The sequence below is a fragment of the Toxoplasma gondii genome, chromosome II, assembly GCF_000006565.2.
Source record: "Toxoplasma gondii ME49 chromosome II, whole genome shotgun sequence".
NCBI classification, from domain to species: domain Eukaryota; phylum Apicomplexa; class Conoidasida; order Eucoccidiorida; family Sarcocystidae; genus Toxoplasma; species Toxoplasma gondii.
This window is the reverse complement of record NC_031469.1, coordinates 1,141,452-1,161,398: the sequence shown is the minus strand read 5'-3', so window position 1 is coordinate 1,161,398 and position 19,947 is coordinate 1,141,452. Positions and strand designations below refer to the sequence as shown.

Sequence of the window (19,947 nt, the reverse complement as noted above, 5' to 3'; positions counted from 1 at the left end):
TTGCTCTCGCGTTCGCAGCGGTGTACAGACTGCGCAGAAGACACGACAGAGTAGACGAGAACGAGGAGAGGAGACGTCCGAAACCGTCAGAGGGCAGAAGAAGATGCATGCGGCAGAAAGAGACGGAGAACGAAGAAGGGAGAACGAGGCAGGAGAAGCGAGACGGAGGGTGACAACAAGACACCGGAGACCGAACAGCCCGGGAGACCAGCAAAAGATGCATCGAAGGACGAAGACTCCACGCAAGGTGAGGAAAAATCCCTCACGCAGAAGAAGGGGGGAAGACGAAAAGCTCAAGAAAGTGTGTAGAGAGACAAAGAACGAGAGGAAAGAGAAGAGCCTTTGAGACATATCGGCTGTACATACACCCGGCTCCTCGCGTTTGGAGCTCACGCGGACGAGGCAAGGGAGAGAACAGGTACAGAACTTGGGGAAGCAGAATCCTCTCTTCCGCGTAGAAAAGAAAAGGAAAGCACAAGGAGAAAAAGAGGACATCCCCAGTTCCCCAGAGAATGTAAAAACGTAACGACCACCGCGCCAGCTAGCTCACCGTCGTCTCCTTGCTTCTTTCTCCTCGAGCGTCTTTGCGCAGACTACACTGTGGGTCTCTGCAAAGGGGAATGCACCGTTTCTCCCGAGATTGCAAGAACCGTTTTTACCTGCATCTGTCTCGGTTTGCTCGTTTTCTCGGCCTCCTTTATCGAGGATCGACAACTGAGATGAAACACGCGACGAGAACTCAAAAGCCGCGTCTCTTGATCGTGTGCTGTCGCGGATCTCCCTCCTTCTCGCTCTCTTTCCTCTTTTTCGTCTGTCCACCGCGGCTCTCAGAAAGGGACGAGAAACAACGAAAGGCGAGGCACTCTTCTTTATGAGAAACTCTTTAAAACGAATGAAAGGAGAAGTCCTCTGTCTCGGCCAAGGAAAAAAGCTCGGGTGCGTCGCGGGGGACAGGAAACCTCTCCTTTCACGAGCTACGGTGTGTGTGCGTTTTTCTCCTCCATTTTTCTCTGAAACCTTCAGACCTGACTGGGCCTTCTTACCGCATGCATGGCGAATTCAAGAGTTTTCCAGTTTCACAAAACACAGGGAAATCACTCTTCCTCCGAAGACCTCTCTCGCGGTCCTGGTACCCACTCAAGTCCTAGTTCGTTGTCTCGCATGTCTCGGAAAGATGAGGATGACGAAAAAGCAAAGAGAATTCAGAGACAGTCTGCAGGTAAAATGTATTTTTTAGGAAGGCAGTGACTTTATTATGCTGGAACTTCCCACCGAACATCTGAAAACACAACCGGAGGAACATTCATCTCCAGCCAGGCGAGAGGAACTGGAGCTTCTCTATTTCCCCTGCTTCTCCCTCCGCCTATGTTATCCTACAGAAACAAGTTCAATCGATATAAACAGCTGCGATGATCTAAAACATAACTGTCCTCTAAACGAGACCACTACTTATACTTGCCTATATATATATATATATATATATATTTGTAGCTACGTCGTAAAATGCTCAGGCACAGAAAGTCAAATTTCGGAAACCCGAAGCAGGAAAGCACGCATTTGCTCCTGCAATCAGAGAAGTTCTGGTTGTCTGTATTTCCTAGCTGGAGTCGCATTCATTGTCACAGGTACTATGAGGTTTCTGTCAATTCGAATCTATCTTGGCAGCTGTGATGTTAGAAATGGAAATTGCTACTTTCATATTCGTGCTCCAGCGATATTTAGTGTTATATAGATATGAATATGCATACATGTATACATAAACAAATGAATAAACAAGAATGTTTTTGTACACGTCATACACACACACACACTCAGGTATTAAAAGGGGAACACAAATAAAACAGCGCTTGGGAGAGTCGCGGGATTGTGGCGAACGGGTGAGCAGACGTTTTCTCCAACTTTTGATGAGAGTGAATAGAGAACTCGCACGTGGAAGCGGCTTTACAGAAACTCTGTGGCTCTGACATTCCCTCGCGGATTGATCTTGACAGAGCAGTTCCTAGCTAAAACGCGTTTCCTCTCATTCCTACGAATCTCGGATGGAAACCGCAGTGAAATACAATTACTTGTACGAATGGCCGTGATCCACAGGATAGAAAAAGAACGATACGAACTGAGGAGAGAGTCGAAAGTCCCGAGAGAAATAGCACGTTTTCTTCGCGGGGACCTCGCTCAAGCATCGATGTTTCTCATTTCCACGAGAGAACACTCAGGAGAGATTTTCCCGGCGTAAAAGGACTTGCATGGTTTCGAATCTCGCTTGTAGTCAGACGGAAGCACACACACACACTCCTTGTCCGCTTCCCTGTCTCGGTAACAAATCATGTATACACATCTATGTATATACTCCTAGGAAATATGTATTTTACCTAAAAAACGTGAAGTATGGATTTACGTATGCCAACGTGTACAACTCGATAGATGGGGATTGACGTAGTGCACGCATAGAAAGCTATAAGCATATATATATATATATATATATATGTTATAACCATATTATATAAAGATATATATATGCGTGTGTGTGTGTATAAATTAGAGGAAAGCTATGTTTCGAGTTTCGATTGTCTGTATAGGTGTGTATGCGTTCCAGTTGGCAATTGTTTGCGGCGAAAAACGACGGATGTGTGCTTGTGGAGATTCAGTGTGGTTAGCAGGATTAGATGTACAATGTCTCGAGATGGATATCTGTCTGCATCTAAAAGGGAAACAGACAGTGGAGAGAACAGTGCTGGCAGCAGCTACCTCCTCCCCGCCTCCCTCTCACTCTGGACACCATCGCGTCGCTTGAAAACGTTGTTTCTTGCTCCAGAAACAGGTAAAGACTGTTTTGCCAAGCACTCTGTACACAGGAATCATGGGCAACAAGGAATTTGTGTTGCTTTCGATTGGAGATCGGGAGCCGTCCGAACTGCGCGCGCGCCTCTCTCTCCCTGCGCCCGTGAGAGAGTTCTCCGCCACTGTGTTCAGTTGAAGCGAAACACAGCAGAAGGCACGGCTGCTTCGTACTCCAAATCCTTTAGCGCGACGACGACCGGAAAAACGGGAAAAACAAGTACACTTGAGGATTCCTTCTGTCTCCTTTTTACAGAGCGTCCAGACATGCAGGTCCCAGTATCTTCTCGTTCTTTCTGCAAAGCGCTTCTCAGATGGAGAACCGCAAGAAGCTGGGCACGACGCTTTCGATTTTTTCTTTTCGCAGCGAACTCGACGCGAAGCCTCTGACGCTCTTGTTGCCGAAAAAGAGAAGCACGGAATCGCTGCGGTTTTTCTTCTCTGCAGGCTTCTCGAAAAGCAGCTAGGCCGCCGTCTCGCCTCCTTCCTCTCTTCTCACCACACTCTCACTCTGCACACACCCGCGAGGCCTGGCGCGAAGGTTTTCTGTGCGTGATCTTCGCCGTGCATGCTGTTTCGCGTCTGGTTGTGGGTGGTTGAAGGGTGTCGACGCTTTCTTCTGAATCTCCCGACAAGCTCTGCGGCGCGTCTTCGACGAGACTCCTCCTTTTCCGCGCGCGCTCTCGAGAGCGGAGACGCGAGGTCGTCGTGAGTCTCAAAAAACGCGAACAAGCGCGACTCGCGACACACAGCTCGAGAGCTAGCTGCAGCTTCAGGTCGCCAGCGGCAACCTCTCTCTCGCCGTTTTGCTGCGTTTTTCTTCACCTCCTGGAAATCCGGCTTTTTCGACCTCCCGCCTTCTCCTCAAGTCGCCTCCCAGCTCGACCTTCTCCTCAGGGACAGGAGCCACAATCCACCGCGAATCGCGAGCGTCAGCGAAAAAACTACGTGAGAGCGGGGACACCGCAGCGAATGCCGCTGAAGAGAGGAGGAGGAGGAGGGAGAAAGCGAGATCTCTGGCATCAGTGGCCAAGAAAGGACAGGAAAAAGAAGGGCAGGGAACAAAGACAACGAGCGAGAACGGAGGCGAATGCAGAGAAAGGAACGAACGCAGCTTGGCAGAAAGAAAGGAAACGCGTCGCACGCATCCCGCGTTTTCGCAGCGGGGCTGGTTTTGCCCCACGGTCGTTTGCTGCTCCTTCGTTCTTCTGTGGACCTTTAGAGCATTCCTTCAGTTTGTGTGCCGAATCTCAAGTCTCTGAAGAGGTCATGCTGAAACTGGAAAAAGAAGGAAATGTCCATCTCAAAAAGAAAAGAGACAACGGCTCCCTCCCGTCTCCACAGTGCTCTGCTTGCTGGTGTGTCTCTTGGTGTGCAAGGCGTCAACGCGTTTTCTGTCGTGTATGGGGACTCCGAAAGGTGAACAAAGAATCCACTCCTTGCGATTTGGGACTCTTGCCTCTCTGTGCTCTTGGCATCCTCGACAAAGACCGCGCCTCAAATTACTTTCTGTCCGTCCACGCGCGTACTCTCTTCTCACATCGGAATATCTATTCATCCGTTTATCTGGACCTCTCTGGCGCTGTATCTAACCTTTCTGTCTGCACCAATCGGACTCGCTTAAGCTGCTTCTCTCTCTCGACACACCCGCGGAGTCCGGTTCGTCCTCGGTCTACTTCGGGCAAGCTCTTTCTTTCTCCCTTTCACTCTCTCCCTGTATGCATGTACGTACATCTGCAAGTATGTATTACGGAGATGCGCGTGTATATCCGTTGATCGATCGACTTTTCTGTAATCTGCGAGATCTGGGAGTCGATAGTTCTTCTGCGACAGAAGAGGCGCGGAGGTCCTCACCTACCTAGACGGAAAATCGTTCTATACCGCCTTCAGCGAGACTGTCGAGACATTTGCTTCCACGCGTTTCTTTCTGTGTTCCTGCTCGTTTGTGCCTGTTCCTCTTCCTGCAGGACCGGACTAGATTTCTTTCAAACAGCAGATACAGATTCGCCTCACTTTTCTTTTGACAATCAAACTTCCTCAACCCCCGCAGAGTCGCAACTGTGTTCTCTCTCTTTCTCGTTCTTTTTCTTTTCTCGCTTTCTCGTTCTGTTTCGCGCGCTGTCGTTTCTTTTCTCTTTTTTTCGGTTGCGTCGGTGTGATGCTTCTGCGTGTGTTTCTCTCCACGGCGATCTTCTTTTCTCTATGTGTCTCGGTGAAAAACATCTTTTTCTGGGCCTTCTCGGCGCGTTTGCTTGCAACCGGCAAAGCGACCTCCCTTTTTTACCTGTTTGACGAGGAGAGGAGACTCCACTTCGACAGGCTGCAACTCTTCTCCCGCATCCGGCGTCGCCGTCGTCACTGTCTGTCGGATCGACCTCCGGTTGTCGTTGCCCAGAGGACGTCGCTTCGGCGAAGCTCCGCTGGAAACAGGAGAGTGCGACGTCCGGTTGCTGAGATTCTCTCCTTGAAAGGCCCTCTGCGGTGTTCCTTCGCGCGCCTCGAAGCCGACGGTCTGCTTTTTCTGAGAAGAACGCATTCGCTCCGCATTCTCGACCTGGAGACTTCCGCAGGGCGATTGCGTTTCCTTCTGCGGAACAACGCGCTTCTCTCTTTCTCTCCTTTCTCTTCCCCCCCCCCGTTCATCCAAGTCGAGTTCGGCCTTTGACGAGGTTCTCGCTCTCCCCGAGTTCCTGACTTCCACCGCGGGTGTCTCCATTTTCTTTCGCTTTTTACTCGCTCTCGTCCTCCGTTTGCCTCCCGCTCCCTCGTCCGGTGCGCCTCTTGATCTACGTCTCGTTTCCTGTGCCGTGTGTTCTGTTCCGGTTCCGTGGAGTTTCTTCGCACGAAACGCCCACAGTTCTTTCTCTGAGTCACGCAAGTCCTTCTTCCAGTGCTGCCTCTGCCTGCTCTCGGTTTGCTCCACCTCCCTTTCTCTTCTCCCTTCTTCTTGTCTCTCTTGCTCTGCTTATCTCGATTCAACCTTCGCTCTCTTTCTCGCTCTCTTTCTCGCTCTCTTTCTCGCTTTCTCTGTGCTCTCGCTGGTTCCTCTTTGCGGGCGCGCGGAGGGCCTGTGGTCACTCGCGCCGGACTTCTCTTCTCGAAGAATGCCCGCTTTTTTTCCTTGTCTCTCTCGCAGAGCCGCGAAGCGCGGCGTTTCGAGCAAGTCTTCTGCGTCTTCGCCTGGAGTCAACACCGTTTCTTCCGATTCGACTGTCCATCCAGTCAAGCCTCGGGGGGCTTCTCGCTCCTCTCTCCAGTCTTTTCGCCTGTCGTTTATGTCGCAAAAGCGCGCCAAAACCGACGCCATGGAGACCCCACCAGACTCAGGACAACCCACACACCCCCAGACACATATCGCCTCTCCTTCTTCTCCTTCTTCTCCTTCGCCGTCTTCTTCGTCTTCTTCGTCTCCGCCGGTGGAGGGGCGTCTGCGGAGCGACGCGTCCGCGGGGAGTCTGCCTGCCTGCATGGCCGGTCTGAGTTCGCAGGTCGCACCGTTCGTCTCCTTTCCTTCTCTGCAGAGACAGCAAACCGAGCAGCTCGTGAAGTCGCTCGACTTCCACGTCTACTTGTGGGGTCTGAACGACAAGGGACAGATTCTCAATGGCGCTTTCGGTGTCTCCTCTCCAGCGACGCCCGCTGACAAAGACGCCGACCGAGAGCGGAGAGAGACAGAGAGCGGCCGCGAGAGCGAAGGAACATGCAGTGTGCCGCTTACAAGCGGTCCGAGCCGCGTGACGAAGCTCCAGCACAAAACGATTGCTGGGATGAGCTGCAGCGCAGCCAATACGTTCATCTGGGACTTCCATGACTTGCTTTGGGCGGGAGGAAGCACAGAAATTGGACTCGAACTCCTCGGCATGGATTTAGATGAAGAAGGAAGAGACGAAGGCGTCGTACCGAGAGCGTCTCTGTGTGAGACTCTTGGAGATGTAAAAATGGTCGCAGCGTCCAGGACGCACGCTGTCGCGGTTCTTGAAAACGGAGGTAAGTGAGGAAGAAACAAAGCTGTTCTTCTGAAAGCTGTTCTTCTGAGAAGAACAGAGAGACAAACAAGCTTCCGAAAGTCGCGCTGCACTGTTATCGCCAAAGCGTCGACGATCGTCCTCGCTCTCTCAGAAACTCGAGGGGACCTATCTGGATATCGCCCCGCTCGCTTCGCAGTTCCGCTTCTCTCCTGGACTCTGGTAGAATCTTCTCCCCATGGCCATCTTTTTTCCGTCTCTCAGTCTTTCTCTTTGTTGATCGTCTTCGACCTCTCTCTTGTTCGTTTCCCCTCACTCTCTTCTTCTCTGGTCTTCTCTCACTCTCTTCTTCTCTGTTCGTCTCTCACTCTCTTCTTCTCTGTTCTTCTCTCACTCTCTTCTTCTCTGTTCTTCTCTCACTCTCTTCTTCTCTGTTCTTCTCTCACTCTCTTCTTCTCTGTTCTTCTCTCACTCTCTTCTTCTCTGGTCTTCCCTCACTCTCTTTGTCTCGCTTCTTCTCCTTCGCCTGCTTCCTCTTCCTTGCGGTTTCTGTCTTGGTGCGTGTCTCCGGCTGGCTCTTAGTCATGCTCTCTCTGTGGTTCACAAGAAAATACCGGCCAGCTCTCTCGCATTGTCGCCCTCTGAGTCTCTATTTCTCTCTCTCCTCTCCGCATCTCTCTTTGTCTCGCTTTGTGTCTCTCTTTGTCTCTATTTCTCTCTCTCCTCTCTCTCCTCTCTCTCCTGTCGGCATCTCTCTTTGTCTCGCTTTGTGTGTCTCTTTGTCTCTATTTCTCTCTCTCCTCTCTCTCCTCTCTCTCCTGTTGGCATCTCTCTTTGTCTCGCTTTGTGTCTCTCTTTGTCTCTATTTCTCTCTCTCCCCTCTCTCCTCTGTCTCCTCGCCGCATATCTCTTTGTCTCGCTTTGTGTCTCTCTTTGTCTCTATTTCTCTCTCTCCTCTCTCTCCTCTCTCTCCTGTCGGCATCTCTCTTTGTCTCGCTTTGTGTCTCTCTTTGTCTCTATTTCTCTCTCTCCTCTCTCTCCTCTATCTCCTGTTGGCATCTCTCTTTGTCTCGCTTTGTGTCTCTCTTTGTCTCTATTTCTCTCTCTCCCCTCTCTCCTCTGTCTCCTCGCCGCATATCTCTGTGTCTCGCTTTGTGTCTCTCTTTGTCTCTATTTCTCTCTCTCCCCTCTCTCCTCTGTCTCCTCGCCGCATATCTCTTGGTCTCGCTTTGTGTCTCTCTTTGTCTCTATTTCTCTCTCTCCCCTCTCTCCTCTGTCTCCTCGCCGCATATCTCTTGGTCTCGCTTTGTGTCTCTCTTTGTCTCTATTTCTCTCTCTTCTCTCTCTCCTCTGTCTCCTCGCCGCATATCTCTTTGTCTCGCTTTGTGTCTCTCTTTGTTTGTCTGTTTTTCGACACCCGGGGTTCCCCGTCGTGTCCGTCGTGCATCTCCGCCTCGTTTTTTTTCCGGAGTGCCATTTTCTCTTTGTTCTCTTCTGTTCGTTATCGCTGTCACTTCTCCTTTCTTCCGCGCTTTCGTTCCTCCATTGTTCCCTGTCACGGTCGCTTTTTTCGCGATTTCGTTCAGCCGCCATTTCGTTCGGCGCCAACGAATTTGGCCAGCTCGGCCAAGGCCCGGCGTCTGTGCAACTGGGCGTCTCGCGTCCGCGTTTGATGCGGCTTCAACCTGAGTCTGCGCAGGCGACCTCTGGGCAAGTTTCGTTCACAACCGCGACATGTGGAGAGAATTTCTCGGTTCTCCTCAGCTCGACTGGCGTTGTCTTCACCTGTGGCGACGGCAGTCAAGGCTGTCTAGGTCTCAACTCTTCGCCGTCTGCGTCTTCTTCGTCCGCTCCGTCTTCTTCGTCTGCTCCGGCTTCTTCATCTGCTCCGGCTTCTTCATCTGCTCCGGCTTCTTCATCTGCTCCGGCTTCTTCATCTGCTCCGGCTTCTTCATCTGCTCCGGCTTCTTCATCTGCTCCGGCCTCCTCAGGTTCTGCGGCTTCTTCGTGGACCTCCGCTCCAGAGTCTGGCGTCTCTGCGGCGGCGCTCTCGCTCTTGTCTCCTCTGTACGCTGTGCCGGTAAGGCAAGTCGCAGCCGGTGCTCATCACGTCGTCGCGTTGACGATCAGCGGCTCCGTGTACACCTGGGGCCGCAACAGGGACGGCCGCTTGGGCTTGGGTCCTTCGTACGCGCATGTACGCACAGTGGCTGTGCCGACGCGCGTGGAGAGTCTCGGTCGCCTCGGCAGACGAGTGAAGTTCGTCGCTGCAGGATTCAGTCACTCTGCCGTTCTCCTCACGGGAGGCCGGCTGATGACCTGCGGGAGCAACTACTACGGGGAGTTGGGCCGGGAGCCTTACTACGACTCGGCTGGTCCCGACAGCGAGAAGAAGCTGCGGCAGCGAAAGGATTTGCTGCTCTCCAGCTCTACCTTTTTGCCGCTCACGGCGCTCGCGAAACATCGCGTCAAACTGGTCTCGCTCGGTCATCACTTCTCTGCAGCTGTCACAGCTTCGGGGAAGTTGTTCTGTTGGGGGCGCAACGACCTCCGACAACTCGGCTTGCCATCTTCGAGCGCCGGCCTCCTCGTCTCGCCTTCAGTCTCGGACTTTGCGCCAGCGATAGTCGCACAGGCGGCTTCTGAACAGCCTGAGAGAAAAAGCGCCGTTGCTGCGAGAGAGTCAACTGCTTTCGCGCCGCCTGGAGAAGGCGCTGCGGAGGCGGTCACCGCTGCGTCGCGGGTGGACGGGGAGACAGAACATATGGAAGCGAGCAAGAACGCCGCAGATGCTGCGCGCTGCGAAACTGCCGGGGATGCTGCGATTCTCCACCCGCCTTTGCCATACTCGGCGACGCCCGTAGAGGTGCCTGTCGAGAACGGCGAGTTGTTTTTCTACTTCGTTGCATGCGGCGACTGCCACTGTGGAGCTGCTGCAGTGCCAGCGAGTGTGGCGGCGGCAGGCCACCGCGGCCGCGACGAGCTTCGCGCGAGTGCTGTCGCAGATCTTCAGCCATTTTTCAAGTCGATCTTTTGTCGATCGCAGTCGCTGATTGGCTGCGACTTCCCTCGACATTCGATCTCGCGCGGTCTCTCAGGGCTGTCCCATGGCGCGAGCCTCCCGCAAGTGTCTCTGTCGAGGAAGGAGTCGCTGCCGACGCCTGTTTCTGCGGCGCTGCTCTCGGGGGCCGCGAGCCTCGCGTCTGTCTCCTTTGAAGAGTCTGCGCCTGGCGCTTCGTCCTCGTACCTCGCGGGCGTCTCTGTGGAAGAGATGTTGATGTTGATCGAAGGCGCGCAGAGCACAGGCGACGACAGTCTGCTGAGGTCGAAACTCGCCCTCGTATTCTCTGACGTCTACCGCCTCAACTCCTCGTTCGTCTTCCCCGGGCGCGGCTGCCATCCCGACTTTGCTGGACTCGACGAGGTGTACGTCCACCTGCCGGAGGCGCTGCTGCCTGTCGTGGCTGCGAGTCTGATGACTTGCCTGGCCGGGAGTGTGAAGTTCGCCAGACACTTGAAGACGGCAGACGCCGTCCGCTTCCTCCTCTTCGGACTCGCCTGCTTCCGGCTGTACGGACAGGGCCTCGAGGAGATGGCCGTCGACGAAGTCGACCTGAGTTCTCTCTCCCACAGTGCAGATCGGCGAGACCGGTCGCCGAGCCTCCCGCGAGGAGCTTCTGCTCTCTTTTGCGCGAGTTCTCAAGAGATGCCCGAGTCGACGATGACGGCAGGTGCCTGGCAGCCGGCAGAGGGTGGGGCGGCCCAGGCGACAACGGAGAAGCAGGCAGAGGAGAAGGCGCAGACGGGGATGATGAACGACGCGCATGGCGAAGCCGTCTTCGCTGCTGTCGCCCACCTTCTTTTCCACCTGCCGCCAGAAGGAAAGATGGAGTTTGTGAAGCTGGCTGCGGAGTTCCCAGACAACCTCTTTGAGTCAGTTCGATCGGAGTTTTCGACGGGGGGGGGACGAGGCGAGGTTCCGAAGCGAGACAGACGGTTGAATGTCCAATCGTGATGCCGATAACGTAGCCGAATGGGCGAAGCAAAGCGCGTTGTAGGATATAGGAAACACAGTTCTTTTCGCTGTTCTTTTCGCTGTCTTGCCCAGACCAGTGAGGTGTTGTAGACCCGTGGAAGAGAAACTGTGAAACGGTGGTGAAGGCATCTGGCACGGGGCAACTGGCTTCGCCTGCCGTCGCTTTCGGATGATCGGAGTCTCTCTGGTCGACAGAGGCGAGCTCGAATCTGGAGACGCGAACTAGCAGCTCCACGTCACGCAGCGTTCGCAGTTTCCTCATTTTTCCTGCCTTTGTCATCTGTCGATCCAGATCAATCTGTGTCATCTATCTCGATGTCTCCTCTGGCATAGCGTCGGCATCGACCTTCGACGTCTGTCGGTTTGGGTGACAGAGCATATCTGCACTGCACCGGTGCTTCACGCAGGTCCTGTTGTGTGCATTTGCCGAGAACACTCACTGCCTTCTCCTCTCCGAATGGCGTTTGTGAGTCCAGACTTCGCTGCGTCTCTTTTCGTGACTGGCTTCCCTCCGTAGTTTTGTGAGCGTCTCTCTGTCTGGTTTGCCGCGTTCGAGCTTCGCTAGGACTCTCGCAAGAAACCTGCGTCTCTTCTTCTGCTGTCTTCCTCTCCTTGCCAGACAGCGCCTCGTGCGAATGACGAAATGGTTCATCACAAAGACACTCCGTCAGGCGCGCTCGGCGTATCGAAACGTCGACCGGCTGTGGCATGCAGTCGCGCTCCTCGAGCTCCTTTACCTTGCCAACTTGCGACCTTCGTCTCCCCGCGCGCTTCTTCTCTCGTGCACTGCGGCGCCGGTGGATTCGGCCGAGACTGCGCGAGACGCCTGCACGGCCCGGCCGCGTTCGTCCTCGTCAGGCTTCTCTTCAGACTCCGAGACGCCGAGAGAGGTGAAAATCCCCGTAGAGAAGTTCCACCTCGCGGCCGTCGCACAGCTCGTCGACCCTATTCGCGAGGTCGCCCTGTATGCGGATTTGATTCAGCGCGGCCAGGCGTTCGCAGAGACACCCGAGCGCCGCGCGACGGCCGCGGAGCAGACCGACAGCTCGGACGCACAGCCGGCAAACGCGCGGGAGGGAGAAAAGCGCGACGAGACCGAAGAGAGTCCAGAGACAACTCCGCAGGCCGGCGACAGAAAGGAAAAGATGCCGACGCGCAACACTCCACTTTCCGGACAAAGAAGAAAACGCGGTACGTGCAAGGGTGGTGGATGAGGTGTGTAGACACCTCACGGGTGGCGGGGCAGGAGACAAAGCACGGGGAAAAGAATTGGTAGGAGCCGAGACTTCTGGGATGCAAGGGCGCTCGTGGAAGGTTGCAGCTCTTTCACTCCGCATTCACAGAAGCTGAAAAGATCTCTTCAGGGGGGAGTTTCGTTCTCTCCAGAATCTGTGCAGACCGCTGTCGCTCTGCCTGGCGTTTGTGCAGGGGAGGCCTTTGCAGTCTGCCTCTGTCAAGGAGCGCCAGTCCTCTTGTCTCCATGGACCTAGATGCAAACAGGACATATTGTTACATCTACGCATGTACGTATATCTGCTTATATACATATGCATATATATATATATATATATATATGCATATATATGTATATGTATATATGTATATGTGTGCATTTAATCACATGCGAAACATATGCACGGTCCACTTGCCCGTATTTTCGAGTCGCTGTTTCGAGGGAGAAGGACGTAGGACGAGTGACGGGGTGTTTCGGCGGCAAGACAAAGCGCGACTGAGGAGCTTCAGTGCACTTGCGTCCTCTGTGTGGTTGTTGCAGAAGTCTGGTCCACGTTCGACGTTTTCAGGGACGTCGTACACAGCACCGAACTGCAGAGTCGCTGGTGTTTCTTCATGGCGCATATGCAGCTTTGTTCCCTCGAATTCAAACGCAACGTGAGTGTTTCGCCTGGCGAATCCGCGATCCACAAAAGACCAAGCTTCGTTTCGTTTAAGCTTCACACTGGATGCGTCTGAATGAAACGCACTCATGTGCCAGCAAGACGAGAGCCCAGATGACCTCGTGTGCAGAACCGTTCACGGAAATCAACGAACCGTCCATGCTTTTTTCGACACTGCATGCAGTGATCTCGGAGTGAACCTCGCGTACCTCGTGCAAACGCATGCATCAACTCGAGAGTTTTTGTAATCCCTATCGTGGGTCGACGCAACTCCGACTGCGTGCCTACACTCGTAGGATCCTTGCACATATATATACTGAAATGCGTCCAAATCATTTCATATATATATATATATATATGTCCATATATGCATATATATATATATATATATATATGCGAACACATGTGCATTTGCTTGTGTTTGTCCATATAAAATGGACGTCTTTACCTCTACGCAGATGCCTGCATGTCTGAGGTTCTACATATCTGTCTTCACCTTTCGAGAAGAAGAAAGGGATGCAGGCATTCGAGATCCATCCCTCGACGAGCCTCTGTAGACTCGGGGATTGCATCTTTTTTCGCAGAGCTTTCGAGAGGTGGATCACTGCTGCACTCCCAGCTTCGAGGTTCAACTGAGTGTGTGCTGTCGATTCGTCTCAGGTGATTTTGGTGGATAACATCTACAAGCAACACCACACAGGACTGCAGTCTTTGTTGGAGGCTCAACTTCCTTTTCTGCTGCTCCGCGTCCACCGAGGAGCTCTGCTGGACGACGCTGTTGCTGCCCTTCAACAAGCGAACGTGAGAAAACTTCTTTCCTCTAGAAACGAGACTTCGTGCAAGAAGGACTTGTTAGACTCCTTCTCCTTTCCAGGCAAAATCCCGCCTCTCTCAGAAGCGGAGGGAGTCTCCATTCATCGCGCGTGTGCAGGGAACTTGAGCGTATGCATGTATATATATATATATATATACACATATACATATATATATATATATACATATACATATAATATATATATATATATATGTCTGCTTTTACATCTGAGGCGTTCGGTGTGCTTGTATGCGGTTCCATGAATAAACGAGAAAGTATACGAGTGTCGTCTGCAAGGATATATGTATATATGTAAGTATATATATGTATAGATAGATAGATTGGCAGAGAGATATGATGGGGAAGACGAAAGTACGACAGGATGTGTGTGCCTGTGCTTGAGAGGAAGATTCCTCGACTAACTTCGGAAGTTGTCGTTTTGTTTTTTTTGTATGCAGCCCCAGCAGCTGCTGCGGCCTCTGAAAATTGTTTTCGAAGGAGAAGAAGGAGTTGACGAGGGCGGCCTGAAACGCGAGTTTTTCTCGGTGGGCTGAAACTTGAGAAACGAAAAACGAAGCGTCTCGCAAACAAGCACAGCGCCTCGTTCACCGGGTGTGCACCTAGATGACGACTCAGAGAAGTGTATATATATATATATATATATACATATATATGTATACATATATATATGCATATATGTACATATATATATATATATATATATCTGCATATATGTATTTATATATAAGTATATGTTAATGTATATAGCTCTAAAGATGTAGGTGTCTTCACGCATTCCTGCCAGGTTTTCCTGTCAAGTGGAGACTCTTGGTGACTTTGTGACTTTTAGGAGTTCCGGAACGAACGCTGGTCGGGTCGTTCTTTGCTGCTGTTCCTCGTGGACGGCTCTCTCCGGTGATGCGCGCTTTCTCTCTTTTGTCTCTCGCCTTTTTCTGAATTTACTCCGAGAGGTCGAGACTCATGTTGAGTTTTGTGCTCAGTCTCTGCCTGCTTTCGAGGGCGTCTAGACTGCGTGCTTGGCATTTGCAGTCCTAAGGGGGACAACAAGAGACAGATGACTTTGTGATTTCTCATCTCTGTCTGAGTTTTCAGTTGTTAACACCGGAGCTCTTGTCCCCCGAACGGGGACTCTTCACCTACAACGCTGCTGCGAGGACTTACTGGTTTTCCAGTCTTTCTCAAGAGGACATCAAGAAGAAGGAAAAGTATTACTGGCTGATCGGAGCTCTCGCCTCGATGGCGATCTACAACGACATGATCATGCCGCTCGCGTTTCCACTCGTTGTAAGGCCTCTACAGAGTTGCATGCGACAACATCTGCGGATCATCCGTGTGGCAGCCACAAAGTGTCTACACAAATACACGTACATACATACATACATACATACATATATACATATATACATATATATATATATATATGTACATATAGATACATAGATAAATAGATACTAAATATAGATAGACATAGATTAGATAGATATAGATAGAATCGATGCGGTTGAGGCTTAGGAGAATTCAGGGATATGTGTGAATGGAAGAAGCGATTTCTCTTCACATCAATAGGATTAGGATAGGGTGTGCATACTATTTGACAGACACTGTTTCAGGTCCGTCGTCTGCTTACGCAGGCAAGAAAATGTAGAAATCTAAATGCATGTGTGTCTGCACATGAATACATGCGTCTCTATATCAGCATCTGGCGTTTCATCTCGATTTCTCGTGAAGCAAATTGAAGCGGCAGTTGCATCTGTCTACCGAGTCTGATGGCATGAATCAGGGAGCACAAGGTTGCATGTTGCGGTCACATCAGAAAGGTCGGTGAAAAGTGACGTCTGCGCACCCACTCTGTGGATTTCCTTTTTTTCGGTTGCAGTTCGACCTTCTTGTCTTTGTCGCATTTCTGTGCATGCAGCTCTACAATCGCCTGCAGGGGCGTTCCGTTTCCCTCGAGGACCTGGGGTGAGTTCAGTTTTGCGTTTTTCGTTCTCTTCTTCGTTCGCTTCTCCCCTCAAAACGCGACTGAGATCAAACGCAAATGGGAGGTTCTGGGTGACAGGTTTGTTCGCGCTGGACTGCGCCAGTGCATGCACGGTGTAAATATAGTAAATGCAGAAACAGCTGCATTTACTATATTCACAACTCTGCATTCGCACACAGCGGCTTCTTTAGTCTCAGCTTTTCGACTGTCTGACGAATACTGCTCTTTCGCTCAGTTCGCTCTACTCACTATAGACTGCCACGAATAGAGCTGTCGAGAAATAAAAGTGAACTGCAACACAGCAACACAGTCTGCATCCTTGCAGAAAGCTCAGATTGTGCGCAGCTGCAGTCGGCCCTTGCGAAACGTCTGCGTTTCTCTCTCCCGATTCCCGTTTTTTTTCAGGGATGTCTTTCCTGAAGAAATGAACAGCTTCGAGAAAATGCTGACGATGGACAAGAGAGACGAATTCGAAGTAGGCAGCAGAGAAGGGAGAACGGCCTCCGAGGAGTCCGCGTCCACTTTCGAGAGGGTCGGAGGGATATCTTGTTTACGGGAAGAGGCGACCACCGGTGTGGATAGCGACAGGTTTTTTCTACGGCGAGCACTGTACCTGGGGAGCGAGAGCGCACAACGTTTCACCACGTTCCAAATTCAGTCACAAAATTTGGAGACTCTCCTATAAAATAGAGGAGAAAACGTACAACTCAGCCTTGTATCTATCTATCTATATATATATATATATATATGCACAGGATGGAGATGATTCATACAGCGGTTGGTAGGTTCGTGAGATTGGCGGAGATAGACAGCTGCGCTAAAACGTTTTTCTATTTATATCTGTGCGATAGATAAATGCAGAAGAGCGACGGTTGTCAAAATATGTCTCTGTGAAGGTAGTGGCCAGATTACACGCGCAAGTGCTAACATACGTAGAAGAAAGCTTTGCGCCTCAATGCTGATGGCCCATTATGGCAAGGAGATAGCCATGCAGGTCTATAGGTAGAGATCTCTCTGAGAAACGTCGATGCAGAAAAAGAGGCACAGTTGCAAATTCGAATATTCTCACGACGGCAGGTATAGCGTGGAAAGCCTCGCATTCGCTGTCTCGCTGGTGATACATACGTATATATATGTATAAATATGCATATATATCTATAGCTATATATTGGTAGAGAGATGTCCGTAAACCGAGACGGCAAAATGCGTTATAGAGAGGTGTAGACAGAGGTGGACCTGGACACAGACATGATGTACTGGTGCAAGTTCATTCATACATATACATATATATACATATATATATATATATATATACATATATATTTCTCCTGCAGCTGTTTAAGCTGGTAGGCAGAAGAGGTTGTAGAGGTGCAGCAGTCTCGAGAAATGATCATTTTTCGTGTGTAATTGGTTTGTGTCTTGGTTTTTCCAGGCGGCATTTAGCACGCAGACATTCTCTGTAGACATCGTACGCGATGGCAAAGTTGTTGGAGAGGCGCCGCTGATAGAGGGCGGAGAAAACATCCCCGTCACCATGGAAAATCGGGACCTCTTTGTCTCAAAGTACACGCAGTATCTCCTCGTTGACTCGGTCAAACAACAAGTAAGTTGTCACATTCTATTTCCTTCGCCTCTCACATGCATCCAACTATATATATATATATATACATATATATATATATATATATATATACATATATATATATATATATATACATGTGTACTTGTACGAACACACTGACATATTTGTCTGCATGTATTTGTGTGAATGCGTAGTAGGGATTTCTGTACAGTTGGCCGTATCGATGTCTGCTTTGATATAATATGAAGAGAGAGAGGAAATGCGAGATAGGATGGTTCATGCCTGTACATTTTCGCAGGGAACAACGGATGAGAAATTGACTTTGATTTGTCTTTTCGAGCACCGACAGATGGCGGAAATACGTGAGATCCCTGGTGGTGCCGAGGAGTTTATATGCCTTCTTCCCTTTCGGCGTCTGACGAATTTCAGAATTTTTTCGTGTGTTTCTCTTGATTTGTCTTCCAGTACGACGCATTTGAAAGAGGATTTCTTCTTTGTTCGTCCCCACTCACCTCCCAACTTAGTGGCCTCGAACTGCAGCTTCTCATTTGCGGGACTCCTGAACTCGACTTTCGTCAGCTTCGCGATTCAGCTAAGTAAGCAACTAGTTCAGTTGCAGGCAGTGGATCTCTGCCCTAGTCAGATAAAGGTAGACTGTCACAGTAGCAATACTACGTAGGTATATATGCACCTGTCAAAACAAAAGTTAAGGTAACCATACATATGTTCAGATATTTGTAGGTTGATGTGCAGCTTGCGAGGCTTGGCTGCGTCGAAGGAATTACAACTACGAACTGCGAATTAGGTTGACAGCGAGGAAGAGATGTGATGTTGAAATGAGCGTATAGAGCGTTCGTGGACGTATTCGGTAGTTGCATGCATGCATATACTCGCACATTAATGCAGAGCACCCGACGACAGTACACGAACGTGCATTAGCGGGCATTTATAGGCTTTCATCCATGTAGACTGGACGCGCAGGCAGACACAAATTTTTACGTAGACAGATCATACGCAGATGACTAGATAGGAGAAGACTGGTATCGATAGGAAAAGACGTGAGGATGAGTCCTGACGGACAGTCTGTCAGTGAGAGAGTTTTTTTTTGCTTTTTGCTGCATGTGTTTTTCTTTTTTCAGAGTGGAGGGATTCGATGCAGATGATCCGTACATTGAGTCCTTCTGGAAAATCCTGTCGTCCTTCGATATTTTCCAAAAACAGAAATTCCTGAAATTCGTCACAGGTAAACGGGGCATGTCTCTCTACTGGTTCATTTTGCTAGCGTCGCCCTCTAACAAGGTTTATGTCGATACACACGTCGAGTCCTCGGTCCTTACATGCACTGATCGACATATCACTCCACAGACGCGTACTCACTTCCACCTATATGTATACATGTACTCACAGACATGCATATACAGACGGACAGACATGCGCAAAGGTATACCTGCGTAGCCATATATGGACCTGCACTTCTGTAGCCCAACGCTTGGCCGGTGAATGTGTCTGTGACTCTAGGAATGTCAAGGCGCGTTTTCCTGGAAAGAGGATGTTTCTGCAGATGCGTGTATCGTGTCGTCTGCTTTGCATTTCAGGAAGCGATCGCGCGCCAGCTTTCGGATTGAAGGAGATTCGAATGTCTGTACAGAAGAACGGCGTGGAGCCGACGGAGCGTCTTCCTACAGCTTACACATGCTTCAGCGTTCTTCTGCTACCTCGCTATGCCTCGTGTGAAAAACTGCAGCGTCTCCTGCTGAGAGCCATCGACGAAAGCGAGGGATTTGGGCTTCAGTGAAGCGACCTGGAAAGGCAGGAAAGCGGGGGGTGAGAAGCGACCTGCATGTGACGGAGACGAAAGCGAGAAAGAGAGCATCGCACGAGAGAGAGGCGAACAGGATGCATACCCTCGACAACATGAAGCCAGCAGGAAGGAAAACCGCAGATGGATGGAGAATGGAGAAAGGTGGAAGAGGCGACCGAAAACGAAAGAGAAGAAAGAGAAAGAAAGAGAAGAAAGAGGAAAATGCGACATAGAAAAACGAAAGACAGGGAGAAGACAGAGAGACGTCCACTTGTTCTCTTTATCTCATCTCCCTGATGTGGGTGTGAGTAGAGAGGCTTTCCCGATAATTGTCAATGCCCGTTTTCCCTGGGGCTTCCTGGGAAGTGAGACGTGCATGCACCAACAAATGCATGCATGCATGCGTCTCCGAGATATGGCTGTCAGTATATAGTATATATGTCCTTGCGCAAGTCATGGCGAGTGTGTTTGAAAACTGTATCACGTGTGAGGGTGGATATGTCTATGCCTGATGAAGTTTGTTGTCTTTTTTTCTGTAAACAGGTTTGTGTGAATTTCTACGTGCGACCCGTATCTGTGCGGGATGCATCCGTCATGGCCGTTGCCGCCGTTTCTTTCTGCAGTATCCGTCTCCGCGTTGTCACGAGAGTGAAGAACTGTGTCTCTCTAAACAACAGGATCGAGAGAGTGCTCTTGTCCTTCCCTTGCTTTCCTCTGTGCAGCATTTTAAAGCGTACACCGTTTGTCTCGCCAACGCAATTCGGTGCATGCACGTGACTCGAATTATATATATATATATATATGTGTGTAGGTATGTGTGTATGTTATTTTTGTATGTTATTTTCATGTACTTTCTTCGGTGCGCGAGCGAGTGTTGAGCTGTCCGGATTTGCTCACGCTACCTGCAGAGGATGCATGGGGAAACGATGGGGCTCCCGCGTTCCGAGGCGCAAGGTGTGTCTTTCTTTTTCTTTTCTTTTTCGTGGTTTCGTGCGTTTCTCGGACTGCATGCGAGTC

General features: G+C 50.6%; 3 protein-coding genes across 3 annotated transcripts in view; 2 read left to right on the top strand and 1 right to left on the bottom strand.

Moving 5' to 3' along the window:
* The window catches only part of TGME49_222660 (leucine rich repeat-containing protein), a 34,371-nt gene extending 33,509 nt beyond the window's left edge, over positions 1-862 (bottom strand). The window contains exons 1-2 of the mRNA XM_018779972.1: positions 660-862; positions 551-598 (exon numbers count right to left, since the gene is read on the bottom strand). Coding sequence (XP_018638320.1) covers positions 551-598; positions 660-665 — 54 coding nt within the window. The 5' untranslated portion in view covers positions 666-862. The remainder of the gene's footprint in view (positions 1-550; positions 599-659) is intronic.
* A 30-nt stretch (positions 863-892) lies between these two features.
* Positions 893-5,127, top strand: TGME49_222440 (hypothetical protein; the record flags this gene model as incomplete). Its single annotated transcript, XM_018779971.1, has 4 exons — positions 893-936; positions 2,646-2,818; positions 3,705-3,783; positions 4,803-5,127. The coding sequence occupies 4 exons, from the start codon at positions 893-895 to the stop codon at positions 5,125-5,127; spliced, it is 621 nt and encodes a 206-aa protein (XP_018638319.1).
* An 812-nt stretch (positions 5,128-5,939) lies between these two features.
* TGME49_222430 (HECT-domain (ubiquitin-transferase) domain-containing protein) lies at positions 5,940-19,113 on the top strand (the record flags this gene model as incomplete). Its single annotated transcript, XM_002370021.2, has 13 exons — positions 5,940-6,822; positions 8,387-10,733; positions 11,456-12,027; positions 12,611-12,726; positions 13,392-13,532; positions 14,004-14,090; positions 14,659-14,850; positions 15,482-15,528; positions 15,953-16,022; positions 16,980-17,150; positions 17,595-17,725; positions 18,269-18,372; positions 18,725-19,113. The coding sequence occupies 13 exons, from the start codon at positions 5,940-5,942 to the stop codon at positions 18,922-18,924; spliced, it is 5,061 nt and encodes a 1,686-aa protein (XP_002370062.2). The 3' UTR covers positions 18,925-19,113.
* Between the last annotated feature and the right edge of the window lie 834 nt (positions 19,114-19,947).